Source organism: Oenanthe melanoleuca, chromosome 25 (genome assembly GCF_029582105.1).
Source record: "Oenanthe melanoleuca isolate GR-GAL-2019-014 chromosome 25, OMel1.0, whole genome shotgun sequence".
Classification (NCBI taxonomy): domain Eukaryota; kingdom Metazoa; phylum Chordata; class Aves; order Passeriformes; family Muscicapidae; genus Oenanthe; species Oenanthe melanoleuca.
The window spans coordinates 3793688-3807117 of NC_079358.1; the positions used below are offsets into that span (position 1 = coordinate 3793688).

General features: G+C 65.6%; 2 protein-coding genes across 2 annotated transcripts; both read right to left on the bottom strand.

Annotated features, from left to right (window-relative positions):
* Positions 1-329: 329 nt before the first annotated feature.
* LOC130262809 (THAP domain-containing protein 7-like) lies at positions 330-4166 on the bottom strand. The gene is given in 6 exon segments (XM_056510287.1): positions 330-1534; positions 1969-2050; positions 2053-2096; positions 2658-2813; positions 3762-3841; positions 4100-4166. Coding segments are annotated over 5 exon segments (939 nt in total). The 5' UTR covers positions 4100-4166; the 3' UTR covers positions 330-957.
* A 473-nt stretch (positions 4167-4639) lies between these two features.
* LOC130263300 (myosin-14-like) lies at positions 4640-10848 on the bottom strand. Its single transcript, XM_056510806.1, has 10 exons — positions 10784-10848; positions 9838-9888; positions 9489-9650; positions 9060-9188; positions 8632-8720; positions 8412-8511; positions 7475-7698; positions 6954-7062; positions 6235-6407; positions 4640-4914 (listed from the first exon to the last, which is right to left on the bottom strand). The coding sequence occupies exons 1-10, from the start codon at positions 10832-10834 to the stop codon at positions 4770-4772; spliced, it is 1233 nt and encodes a 410-aa protein (XP_056366781.1). The 5' UTR covers positions 10835-10848; the 3' UTR covers positions 4640-4769.
* Positions 10849-13430: the final 2582 nt, after the last annotated feature.

Here is a 13430-nt window from a genome sequence, read left to right on the forward strand (position 1 = left end):
GTGGCTGCCAGGTTTTGGGTTTGGGGGTTGGAGTCGCTCGTTTTCCCTTCTGGAAGGGGCAGGTGATGCCCCTGATCCTGGTTCTGGGGGTAAAGATGTTGGTCCTTGTTTGATCTGGAGAACCCAGAAGTTGGTTCTGTTCTCGCCCTGGGCTCTGATCTGGAACAAATCTCTGGGAATTCCATCCCAGCCCCTCATGGGGTGAATCTTTTCCCAATATCCCGCCTAAACCTCCCCATTCCCACTCCTCGTCTTAAATCCTGCCATTGATCCCATTCCAACCCCTCTCCCAACCCTTCTTCCCCGAGAACCTCCACAAATTCCACATAGAAAAGCCAAAATCTTTTATTTACAAACCTCCCGTCGCAGAACTGGCAGTTCCTCGGCGCCTCTTCCCCCATCCCCGAGAATCTCCACCTGCACCAGCCCTGGGGGCTCCTTGGGGACACCTTGGGACTCCCTGGGGGCTCTTTGGGCCTCCTCAGGGCTCCTCAGGGACTCCTTGGGGGCTTTTTGGGGCTCCTTGGGGATTCCTTGAGGCTCCCTGGGGGCTGCAGGGGGCTACTTGTGGCTCCTTGGTGGCTCCTCAGGACTCCTTGTGGCTCCTCAGGGACTCCTTGAGATTCCTTGGGACTCCTCAGTGGCTCCTGGGGGCTCCTCAAAGACTCCTTGGGGACACTCTGGGGGCTCCCTGTGGCTCCTCAGGGGCTCCTTGAGGCTCCCTCGGGACTCCTTAAGGCTCCCTGGGGACTTCTGGGGCTCCTGAGGGGCTACTTGGGGACTCCTTAGTGGCTCCTCAGGGCTCCTTGGGGACTCCCTGAGGCTCCCTGGGGGCTCCTCGGGGGTTGGGGACTCCTCAGTGGCTCCTCGGGGACACCCTTGGGCTCCTTGGGGGCTCCTCGGGGACACTCCGGGCCCTCCCTGCTGCTCCTCAGGCCCCGCAGAACCCTCGATCCCTCAGCTCCCTCCTCCTCCTCCTCCTCCTCCTCCCTCCCCACCAACCTCCACCTCCACCGCGCCCGGCGGCTCCTCGTGGCCCCGCGGCGGCTCCTTGTGGCCCCTCCTGCCGTCGCCGCCGCCCCTCCTCTCCCTCTGCAGCTCGGCCAGCCGCAGCCGCAGCCGCTGCTCTCGCCGCTTGCCCGCCTGCAGCTGCCGCTGCGCCTTGTCCAGCGCGTCCAGCGCCGCCTCGGCGCGGCGCTTCCAGAGCAGCGCGCTGCCCACCTGGTAGCTGTGCTCGCTCTGGATGTACGAGCCCGCCCGCGGCGGCAGCCGCAGCATGAACACCGACGGCGGCGGCGGCGGCGCGGGGCCCCCGGGGGCTCCCTCGGGCAGCGCGGGCGTGGTCGTGGCCTCCTCGTCGCCCGTGGCCACCAGCAGCGTTTCGGGGACGGAGCCCGAGGCGCCGGGCAGGGCGGGGACGCCGCCGGGGTGGTCGCGGGCCGGCGGGGGCGGGCCGGGGTCTTTGGTGTCCCGCGGGAAGCAGGAGGCGTCCGAGGGGAACGGGGGGTCCGGCGGGGACGGGAGGGGGTCGCGTCTGTGGGGAGAGGGGTCAGCAGGGAGAGACCCCCAAAATGTGCCCAGAAGGCGGGAGAGGTCCAGGGAGAGGGGAGGGAGAGATCCTGGGGGAATTTGGGGAGTCCCAAGGGGTCCAGGGGTGGGAGAAGTCCTGGGGTAATTTGGGGGGGTCCCAGGGAAATGGGGGGTCCCAGGGGTGAGAGAGATCAGGAGGAATTTTGGGGTCTGGGGAATTTGGGGGGTTCAGGATGGGAGAGGTCCAGGTGTAATTTGGGGGGTCTGGGTGAAATTTAGGGGTTCAGGGCAGGATTTGGAAGGGCCCAGGTTTAATTTGGGGGGGTCTGGGTGTTATTTGGGGGCTCCAGGTGCAGTTTGGGGGTGCTGCAGGGAGGGGGAAGGGTGTGGCCGTTTTCCCAATAAACTGGGGACCCACCCCAAGCCCCCCACTCTCACCTCCACCTGCGGGTGCCCCGCAGCGGTTTTGGGGGGTCGCTGTCGGCGGGGGGGGGTCGGGGGGCTCGGGGGGGGGGCCCACGGAGAACACGGTGGGGACGGCGCCCTCCTTCAGGCGGTGGTAGCCACTGGCAATGGGAACAGGGGGTCAGGGCACCCCAAAACCTGGGGGGAACCCAACACCTGGGGGGACCCCAAAACCTGGGGGGACCTAAAACCTGCGGGGGGACCCAAAACCTGGGGGGGAACCCCAAACCTGCGGGGGAACCCAAACCTGAGGGGGAACCCAAAACCTGAGGGAAAGCTGAAACCTCGGGGTAACCCAAAACCTGGGGGGACCCAAAATATAGAGGGACCCAAAACCTGGGTGGAACCCCAAAACCTGGGGGGGAACCCAAAACCTGGGGGGACCCAAAACCTGTGGGGACCCCAAAACCTGGGGGGAACCCAAAACCTGCGGGGGGACCCAAAACCTGGGGGGAAGCTGAAACCTGGGGGGGACCCCAAACCTGGGGGGGAGGTCAGGGGGAACCCCAAAAGCTGCAGGCCTGGACACCAAAACCTGGGGGGGGGGTCACAGGTGGACCACAAAACCTGGGGAGGAACCCAAAACCTGGGGGGACCCAAAACCTGCAGGCACACCCCCAGGACACACCTGTGCACACCTGCACACACCTGTGCACACTCACCTGTACCCCACCAGCTCGAAGCAGGAGCTCTCAAAGTGCTGGGAGCAGAAGTAGATGTACTTGGAGCTGGGGTCCCAGCGCCCCCCGCCCGCCGGGTCCCGCCTGCGGCTGTTCTCCAACCACTGCGCGCGGCGAGGGTCGTCCCTGCGCGGCAGCCTGGGGACAGCGACGGGGACACGGACAGGGGACAGGGACAAGAGACAGGGACAGAGACAGGGGACAGGAGATGGCAACAGGGACAGGGGACATGGGGACACAGGGACAGTGACGGTGGAGACATGGAGGGACAGTGATACGGGGAGACATGGGGACACCAGGAGAGCAACAGGGACAGGGACATGAGATATGGGAGATAAGACATGGGACAGCGACGGACATCAGGACAGGGACACAGGAATGGGGACAGGGGGACACCAGAACATGGGGACACGAGAACATTGGGACACGGGGACAGGGACATGGGGACAGGAGACACGGAACATGAGGACATGGGGACACAGGGATATGGGGATGTGGGGACACGGGGGGACGAGGGGACACAGGAACAAGAGGGGATATGGGGGGACACAGTGAGGATACAGGATGGGGGCACAGGTGACGCACAACACACAGGTCACACAGGTGACAAAGGGCACAGTCATGAAGGTGACACAGGAGACACAGGTGACAAAAGTGACACAGGTGAGCCGCAAGGCCACAGTTCCTCCCCTCCACCGCCCACACCCAACCTCGGCAGGGCTGAATGACACGTTCCCCTATGCAGCTGGAAATGGAACAGTCCAGGCGAGCCCCTGTAAAGGGGGTGAGGGACGAGCCATTCCTCAAATGGGGGGGGAAACACTGGGACAGCCCATTGCTGGGGAGGGGGGGGTCACACCCGGGATAGTCCATTGCTGGGGAGGGGGGATGACACCGGTGCCAGCCCGTTGCCAAGGGACGGGTGACACTCGGGACAGCCCGTTGCTAAGGCGCGGGGGGTGGTGACAGCGGTTCCGTCCCGTAGCCGACGGGAGGTGACACCGGCGACATCCCATCGCTGGGCGCTGCCCGGGCACGGGCGCGGCTCTGCCCCGGGGGTGTCCCCTCAGCCCCGGTGCCACTCACCGGTGGAAGGAGATCCCTCTGCCGCGGGTGTCGCGGGTGTCGCGGGTGCAGCAGCCGGCGGCGGAGCAGTGCCGGGGCATCTGCGGGGTGGTGGCGTGTCCCATCGCTGCCCAGAGCCGCCCCCAGCCCCAATTCCAGCCCCGCCATGAGCCCTCGCCCTCACAGCCCCCCCCACCGCGGCCTGCCCCGCTCCGCTCCCCCCTCACCGCTGACATCTCCCCGCCACGCCCGCAGCCCCCTCCCCGTGCCCTCCCCACCTCCCGCACCGCCCCTTTTCACACTTTTCCCCCGTTTTATCCCCGGTTTTCCCCCATTTTTCCGCCCCGTTCCGGGCCCACCTCGGCGCTCCCATCCCGCCGCCGCCGCGGCCTCCCCGGAACTCTCGCGAGACTTCCCGAGATTAACCCCCAGTCTTGGCCCCTCCCCTTTCTCTTCATTGGCCGAGATTCCGACGTGAAAGCCCCGCCCCCTGAGCAGGAGCCTCATTTCCATTCTACGCTGTGATTGGCTGAGGGAGCCGCTCCCCCCCCCCGGTCTCTACATAAGCCCCGCCCCCTTGCCTCATTAGTATTCAAGTCCCGCCCCTCGCCGCGCGCGTTCAGCGGCCCCTCCCGCCAGATTTTGGGGGTTTTAGGGAATTTTGGGGAATTTTGAGCACCCCCCAATTGGTGTAAAGATGCTTTTGGGGTCCCTCCCGACGCGTTTTGGGGGATCTGGAATATTTTAAACCCCTCCCCCAAAACGCGGCACGGGGCGGGGGGGAATCCCCCAAAATTGGGATTGGGGAGGTTTCCAATCCCCCCATAGTCCCCAAATTCACTTTTGGGGTCCCCCCCGGCTTTGGGGACCCCCTTGCCCATGTGCACTCCGGAGCGAGACCCTCTTGAGGCACTTTAATGATTTTGGGGACCCCCGCCCCAAAAACCCCACAGGAGATTTGGGGGGCCCCGCTCGGGTTTTGGGGGGGTCTCAGGGGGTTCCAGGCGGGTTTTGGGGTCCCGGGGGGTCTCAGGGGGTCCCCGCAGCGCTGGGGGTGGGTTCGGGGGGTGCCACGGGGGGGTCCCCGCTGTCGCCGCTGTCGCCGCTGTCCTCGCTGTCGTCCCCGTCCCGCAGCATCCGCCGCACCGTGCGGGACAGGTTCATGGGGTCACACCTGGGGGGCGCGGGGAGGGGGGGGTCAGCACCCCAGAAACCCCACGGAGAGCCCAAACATCCCATAAACCCCACAGAGACCCCAAATATCCCATAGAGACCCCAAATATCCCATAGAGAACACAAATACCCCATAAACACCTCCAATATCCCATAAACCCCATAGAGACCCCATAAACCCCATAGAGACCCCTCAATATCCCACAAACCCCATAGAGACCCCCAGCACCCCATAGAGAACCCAAATACCCCATAGAGACCCCCCAATATCCCATAAACCCTACAGAGAACCCCAATATCCCATAGAGACCCCCAGCACCCCATAGAGAACCCAAATACGCCATAGACACCCTCAATACCCCATAAACCCCATAGAGACACCCAGAACCCCACAAACCCCACAGAGGCCCCCCAATATCCCACAAACCCCATAGAGAACCCCACAAGCCCCATAGAGACCCCAATAACCCTTAAACAGCCCGAGCACCCCACAAACCCCACAGAGACCCCATAGATCCCACAGGTAACCCCAATATCCCATAGGAACCCCCCCCCAGTAACCCCCAGCACCCCACAGACTCCACAGAACCCCTATAGAGCCCCCATCCCATAATGAGTCCATGGGACCCATAGCGTTCTATGGGGTCTATAGGGGTCTGTGGGATCTATAGGGCTCCATAGGGTCCATAGGGGCTCCACAGGGTCTATAGGGGTTCCATGGGGCCCATAGGGATCTATAGGGTTTCTATGGGGTCTATACGGGTTCTATGGGATCTATAGGGTTCCTATGGGGTCTATACAGGTTCTATGGGATCTATAGGGTTTCTATGGGGTCTATAAGGTTCCTATGTGATCTGTAGGGTTCCTATGGGGTCCATAGGAGCTCCATAGGGTCTATAGGGGTTCCATGGGGCCCATAGGGATCTACAGAGTTTCTACGGGGTCTATACGGGTTCTATGGGATCTATAGGGTTTCTATGGGATCTATGGGGTTTCTATGGGGTCCATAGGGGCTCCACAGGGTCCATAGGAGCTCCATAGGGTCTATAGGGTTCTATGGGATCTATAAGGTTTCCATGGGATCTATAGGGTTTCTATGGGGTTTATAGGGGCTCCATAGGGTCTATAGGGGTTCTATAGGATCTATGTGGGTTCTATGGGATCTATAGGGTTCCTATAAGGTCTATAGAGGTTCTATAGGATCTATATGGGTTCTATGGGATCTATATGGGTTCTATGGGGTCTATAGGGCTCCATAGGGTCCATAGGGGCTCTGTAGGGTCTACAGGGGCTCCACAGGGCCCCCAGGGCCCGTCCCCACCTGAGGCGCGCCCTGAGCACGGCCACGTGCCGCGCGGTGGCCGCGGCCCCGTCCCCGACGTCCTCGAGCTCCCGGCGCAGGTGGTGGCCCTGGGCCAGCGCTTGGGCCGTGCCCGCGGCCACCGCGGCCACCTGGTCAGCCAGGAGCCGGGCAGCGGCCTCGCTGGCACGGGCCTGAGGGGACATGGGGACACTGGGGATGTGGGGACATTGGGGACACTGGGAGACTGGGGACATTGGGGGAATTGGGGACGTTGGGGGGGAATTGGGGGGATTGGGGACATTGGGGGGATTGGGGACATTGTGGGGGCCTTGGGGACATTGTGGGGGGATTGGGGACATTGGGGGGATTGGGGACATTGGGGATGGGGACATTGGGGGGATTGGGAACATTGGGGGAATTGGGGACATTGGGGGGATTGGGAACATTGGGGACATTGCGGGGGGATTGGGGACACTGGGGGGATTGGCTACATTGGGGACATTTGGGACACTGTGGAATTGGGGACATGGGGACATTGCGGGGATTGGGGACAGTGGGGATGTGGGGACATTAGGACATAGGAGACATTGGGGACATTGGGGACATTGGTGACAGCAGTGACAGCAGTGACACCGGGTGACAGCAGTGACACCGGGTGACAGCAGGTGACAGCAGTGACACCGGGTGACAGCAGTGACAGCAGTGACACCAGGTGACAGCAGCGACAGCAGTGCTACCTGCAGCCGGTAGCGCTCCCCCTGCAGCCGCTGCTCCTCGGCCTCGGCCACCACGAGCCGCAGGCGCCGCGCGGTGACACGGGCGGCGCGGGACAGGGCCAGCCGCGCCCTGCGGGGACACGGGGCACCGGGGTCACCCCTGTGTCACCTCCGTGTCATCTCTGTCACCCCTGTGTCACCCCCGTGTCATCCTGTGTCACCCCGTGTCACTCTGTGTCATGTGTGACCCCTGTGTCACCCCAGTGCCACCTGAGTCACCCTGTGTCACCTCCGTGCCACCCTGGGACCACCCTGGGACCACCTGGGACCACCTGTGACCACCTGAGTCACCCTGGGACCACCTGAGACCACCCTGGACCACCCTGTGACCAGCTGGGACCACCCTGGGACCACCTTGGGACCACCTGGGACCACACTGTGACCAGCTGGGACCAGCTGGGACCACCCTGGGACCACCTGAGACCACCCTGGGACCACCCTGGACCACCCTGTGACCCCCCGTCCCCCGTCCCCGCACTGACCCCGCCTCCCCGCGCAGCAGCTCGCTCAGGTGCGCGCAGCGGGCGCGCAGGGCGGGCTCGGGGGGCGCGGGGGGGTCCCGGGGCCGCCGCAGCCGCTCCCGCAGCCGCTGCTGCTCCTGCGCCAGCCGGGCCAGCGCCGCCTGCGCCTCGCTAGCCCGCGAGCCCGCGGCCAGCAGCGCCCAGCGCAGCTCCTCCGCCTGCGGGAACGGGGTCAGGGGGCGAGCCTGGGGCGCCACAGGTGTGCACGGCACCCACAGGTGTGCACGGCACCCACAGGTGTGCAGTGGTGCCCACAGGTGTGTGCGCGGCACCCACAGGTGAGTCCATGGCACCCACAGGTGAGCAACGGCACCCACAGGTGTGCGCGGCACCCACAGGTGTGCAGGGCACCCACAGGTGTGCAGGGCACCCACAGGTGTGTGCACGGCAGCCACAGGTGTGCACGGCACCCACAGGTGTGCAGTGGTGCCCACAGGTGTGTGCGCGGCACCCACAGGTGGGCAGGGCACCCACAGGTGAGTCCATGGCACCCACAGGTGTGTGCACGGCACCCACAGGTGAGCAATGGCACCCACAGGTGCCCCCACACCTGTCCCCAGGGCACCCTCAGGTACCTCCACGGTGCCCTCACCTGCCCAGCTCCACCCGCAGGTGCTTCCACAGGTGCCCCATGTCCCTCCCATGTCCCCTCCGTGCCCCCCCAGGTGTCCCCCCAGGTGTCCCCACCTGCCCCAGCCGCTGGCCCAGCTGTCCCCCATGTCCCCACAGGTGTCCCAGTGTCCCCCCCATGTCCCCCCGTGTCCCCCCCATGTCCCCACCTGCCCCAGCCGCTGGCCCAGGTGTTCCCCCCCCATGTCCCCCCTGTGTCCCCCAACATGTTCCCACAGGTGTCCCCGTGTGCCCCCCATGTCCCCCCGTGTCCCCCCGGTGTCCCCACCTGCCCCAGCCGCTGGCTCAGGTGCTCCCGCAGGTTCCGGTTGTGCTCCCGCAGCTCCTCCAGCGCCGCCTGCAGCGCCGCGGGGTCCCCAGCGGGGGCGCTAGAGGGACAGCAGGGACATATGGGGACATATGGGGACATACAGGTGCTATAGGGCCATACTGGGGTTACAGGGATCATTGGGACTGTAAGGGTCACGTAGGTCCCTGCCCGCGCTCACCTGGCCCGGGGGGCGTGGCCAACCTTCGCAGCCACCTGGTCGCGCTCCTGCTCCGCCCGGCGCCGGGAATGCTGGGCCGCCTGCACCGCCTGTGGGCGGGGCCAGCATGGACACACCCCCGAGCCACGCCCACGGAGCGGGGCACGCCCACAAACACAGCCGAGCCCACAAGCATAGCCCCGCCCCCAGCTGCAGTAGCCCCGCCCATTGGTCCTTAACCCCGCCCCAGCTGGATTAGCACGGCCCATTTGTCATTAGCCCCGCCCACAGGCTGCAATAGCCCCGCCCATTATTTCTTAGCCCCGCCCCAGCTGCTATAACCCATCCCATTATTTCTTAGCCCCGCCCATCAGTTCTTAGCCCCACCCCCAGCTGAATTATCCCTTTCGATTGGTCCTTAGGCCGCCCCTCGGCTTAGCCCCGCCCACCTGGCGCAGCCGCTCCAGCTCCGCCCCCCGGGCCCGGCACTGAGACTCCGCCTCCTGCGCCCGGAGCTCCGCCCTCGCCTTGGCAGCGCGAGCGGCCTCCAGCTCCGCCCACAGCAGCTGCCCCGCCTCCTGCAAGGGGCGTGGTCATCGACAGGCCGCGCCCACTGCCCCACCTTCAATACACCGCCCTCAGACCGCGCACCCTTTAGCCAAACCACGCCCCCTTTAACACCATCATAGCCACACTCACACCCCTGCAAGAAGCTCCACCCCCTCCCACCCTGGCCCCACCCACCACCACAAAAATCTCTCCCCATGTGCCCCGCCTCCTCCACAGGCCACACCCAAACAGGCCACACCCCCTGTGGCTCCACCCCTTCCTGCAACCCTTTCAAAGGCCCCGCCCCCTCAGCCCCAGGCCCCGCCCACCTGCTGCAGCCGCAGCCGCTCCTTGGCCCTGTCCAGGGCCCGACAGGCTCCGCCCACCCGGGCCTGGGCTCCGCCCACCGCGATCTCCAGCGCGCGCAGGGCCCCGCCCTCCATCAGGCTCCGCCCACGTTCTGCCGCCAGGCTCCGCCCCAGCGCCGCCACCTGATTGGGCAGGGGTGATTGACAGCTTCCGGCCACGCCCACAGGTGATTGACTGATCCAAGCTCCGCCCCCATAGTGATGAATGTTCCTAAGCTCCACCCCTTGGGTGACTGACAGCCACGTGCCCCACCCCTCCTCAGCGAGAGGAGGGGCCAGGCTGTGATTGACAGGCGCTGGCCCCGCCCACCTGGTTGCTGAGGTCCCGCAGCTCCTCCTCCAGGTCCCGGCGGTGCTGGGCCTGCGGAGGGGGCAAATTTTGGGGGGACCCAAAATCCAGAACAGCCCCAAAATCTGACGGGTCCCAGATGCTGTGGGACCCCAGGGGTCCGAGGAACCCCCAAATTCTGGGGTGTCCCGAGATTTGGGGGTTCCCAAATGCGCAGGGGGCCCCGGGGGGATGGGGGACCCCGACTGTCCTGGGGGGTCCCAGAAATTTGGGGACTCCCATAGTTTGGAGGGTCCCAAATTCCCGCGGGATCCCAAAGTTTGGGGGGGGCCCAGAAGTCTAGGGGGGCTCAGATTTTTTAGGGGTCCCAGGAATCCAGGGGGTGTCCCAAAGTCCGGGGGAGGTGAATAATGTGCTTGGGGTGCCCCAGGTGTCCCCAGGGGTCTGGAGAGCCCCAGATTTTGGGGGTCTCCGGTCTTTGAGGGGGTCTCAGGTCTTTGGGGGGGTCCCATGAGTCCAGGGGGGGGTCCCAAAATCTGGGGAGTCCCCAAAGTCCGGGGGTTCCCAGGGGTCCAGAGGGACGAGGATGTCCAGGGAGTCGCAGGACAGAGACGAAGAGAGGGAACAATTTTTGGGGGGTTCAGGGGGAGCTGGGTCGGGATGGGGGGAAGGGGGGGGGATGTGTCGGTTCCCACGGTGGGGGGAGGGGCGCCCAGGGCTCCCGGCCACTGTGTCCCTGTCCCTGTCCCCGCCCCGTGTCCCAATTCCAGCCCGGGGGCTGGCGGGGGGCCAGGGGGGCCTCGGAGGGGGCGCCGGGGGTCCCCAGCCAAAGGGGGGGGGGGGCTGGGAACCCCAAAAATCCGGGACTCCACTCTTCAGGGACCCCCTCAGTTGGGGTCGAGGCTTCCCCGAGTCCCCCCAGCATCACCTGAGTCCCCCCACCCTCACCTGGGGTCCCCCCACTCACCTGTGCCAGCCGGGGGGGGCTGCGTCGCCCCCTGTCCCCCGTGTCCATCATGGCGCAAACTGGGGGGGCTCTGGAGCAGCAGAAACCCTGGAGAGACCCCTCCCCTAAAACCGCATCAGCCCCGGGGCTGGGGTCCCCTAAAACTGGATCAACTCCGGGCTGGGACCACCTAAAACGGGATCAACCCCGGGGCTGGGACCCCCCAAAACCGCATCAGCCCCGGGCTGGGACCCCCCAAAACCGGATCAGCCCCGGGCTGGGACCCCCCCTATAACTCCGGGTCCCTTTTTTTGGGGGGAGAAGGTCGGGGATGCCCGAACTCCGGGGGGTGCCAAACCCACTCTGGGAGATTTTGGGGTCCGTGCCCACCCTGGGGGTGTTTGAGACCCCTTCCCACCCTGGGGGTTTGGATCCTCTGCCCACCTGGGGGTTTTGGGGTCCCTGCCCACCCCGGGGTGTCCCGGATCCCGCGTCCCTCACCTGTCGCCGCCGCTCCGGTGCCGGTGCCGGTGTCGCTGTCCCCGCCGCCGGTGCCCGCGTGTGGCAGCGCGTCGCTGCCCCCGGGCTGTCCCCACGGGGAGGGGACAGAGCCCGGCCCCGTGTCCAGGCGGGGCCGCTGCCACCCTCCCGCCCTCGCCCGAGGGGACGCGAGTTTCGGGGAACCGCCCCGGGGGCACCCCGGAATTTGGGTGTCACCCCGGAATTTGGGTGTCACCTCGCCCCAGGGGACGCAGCATTCCCAGGGCATCCCGGAATTTGGATGTCATCGCTTTTGGGGACACGTTCCCGAGGGTACAGCAGAGTTCAGGTGCCGCTCGCTCGCTGGGGGACACAGGTGTCCCAGGGCGCCCCGAAATTTGGGTGTCACCCCTGTCCTTGCCCAGGGCACGGTGGAATTTGCGTGCCACCCTTGCCCGAGGGGACACGGATGTCCCTGGGCGCCTGGAATTCAGGTGTCACCCCCACCCGAGGGGATACAGGTGTCCCCAAAATTCTAGGGGGGGGTCCTAGAATTCTGCCCAGGAGTGCCAGGACACCAACTCAGGACACCCCAGAATTTGGGTGCCACATCTGCCCTAGGGGATGCAGATTTTGGGGCACCGACCCAGGACACACCAGAATTTGAGTGTCACCCCCACCCAAGGGGACACAGGTGTCCCAGGGCACCCTAGAATGTGGGTGCCACCCCCACCTGAGGGAATGCAGGTTTTGGGGCACCAACTCAGGACATCCTAGAATTTGGGTGTCACCCCTGCCTGGGGGGGCTCTAGAGGGGATCCCCATCCCTATGGAATCTGGAGCCCAGACCCCCGGTCCCGAGCCCCGAGTTCCCTATGGGGCTCTGTGGGGGTCTGCAGCCCTATTGGGGTCCGCAGTGGGGTCCCCAAAACGGTTTGTAGGAGCCTCCTGGAGTCCCTGCGGGGATCCCTGCGGGGGTCTCTGGGGACATTGGGGGGCCCGTGAGGATCCCGCTCCCAGGGTCCCTATGGACGAACTATCCCCGACCCTCCGGAACCCCCGGAACCCCCGGCCGCAGGGGGCGCTCTGTACCCTCTCTATGGGGAGGGGGCGCTCTATCCCCTCTCTATGGGGAGGGGGCGCTCTGTACCCTCTCTATGGTGGGAGGGGGCGCTCTGTACCCTCTCTATGGTGGGAGGGGGCGCTCTGTCTCCTCTCTATGGGGAGGGGGCGCTCTGTCCCCTCTCTATGGGGAAGGGGCGCTCTGGCCCCTCTCTATGATGGGAGGGGGCGCTCTGGCCCCTCTCTATGGGGAGGGGGCGCTCTATCCCCTCTCTGTGGGGAGGGGGCGCTCTGTCCCCTCTCTATGGGGAGGGGGCGCTCTGTCCCCTCTCTATGGGGAGGGGGCTCTCTGTCCCCTCTCTATGGTGGGAGGGGGCGCTCTATCCCCTCTCTATGGTGGGAGGGGGCGCTCTATCTCCTCTCTATGATGGGAGGGGGCGCTCTGTCCCCTGTCTATGGTGGAAGAGGGGCGCTCTATCCCCTCTCTATGGGGAGGGGGCGCTCTATCCCCTCTCTATGGTGGGAGGGGGGCGCTCTATCCCCTCTCTATGGTCCACAGTCGCTTCCGGTGACGTCAGAGATCGGCGGCGGCGGGAGCTGGAGCGAGGTGTGGGGGAGGGGCCGAGGGGGTCCCGGAGGTTTTGCGGGGGGCGAAGGGAAAGGGTGTGGTCGGGGACCCCGAGGGGTCCAGGGAGGGAGAGGAATTGGCTCGGGTGGCTCCGGCTGTCGCGACGTGTCGGGGACATCCCTCCCGGTGTCCGTCGGGCCTCCCCTGTGATGTCACGGGCGCGTGGTGACGTCACGCGGGATGTTCCCATTAATGTCCCCAGGTCCTGGTGACGTCACACGGTGACATCCCGTGGAACGTCCCCGACCCCGTCCCTTTCCGCAGGTCCCGCCGGGCTCGCCGCTGTCCCCGTTCCCCAGCGCCGCAGGGACCGCCCCGTGTCGCCGCTGTCCCCGTGTCCCCGCGCGTGTCCCCAGCGCCGCAGGGACCGCCCCGTGTCGCCGCTGTCCCCGTGTCCACACCGTCCCAGTGTCCCCGCTGTCCCTGCTGTCCCCAAATCTGCGTGTCCCAGCTGTCACTGTCATCTCTGTGTCCCTCGCTCCCCTCCATCCCCTCCGT

Excerpts from the sequence above, each read along its gene's own strand:
- LOC130263300 (XM_056510806.1), bottom strand. The coding sequence starts at position 10,834 with ATGATGGACACGGGGGACAGGGGGCGACGCAGCCCCCCCCGGCTGGCA. Across the intron at positions 7,063-7,474 it reads CTGCTGCGCGGGGAGGCGGG|GGCGCGGCTGGCCCTGTCCC; the intron begins GTCAGTGCGGGG and ends GTGTCCCCGCAG. Across the intron at positions 4,915-6,234 it reads GTGCTCAGGGCGCGCCTCAG|GTGTGACCCCATGAACCTGT; the intron begins GTGGGGACGGGC and ends CGCGCCCCCCAG.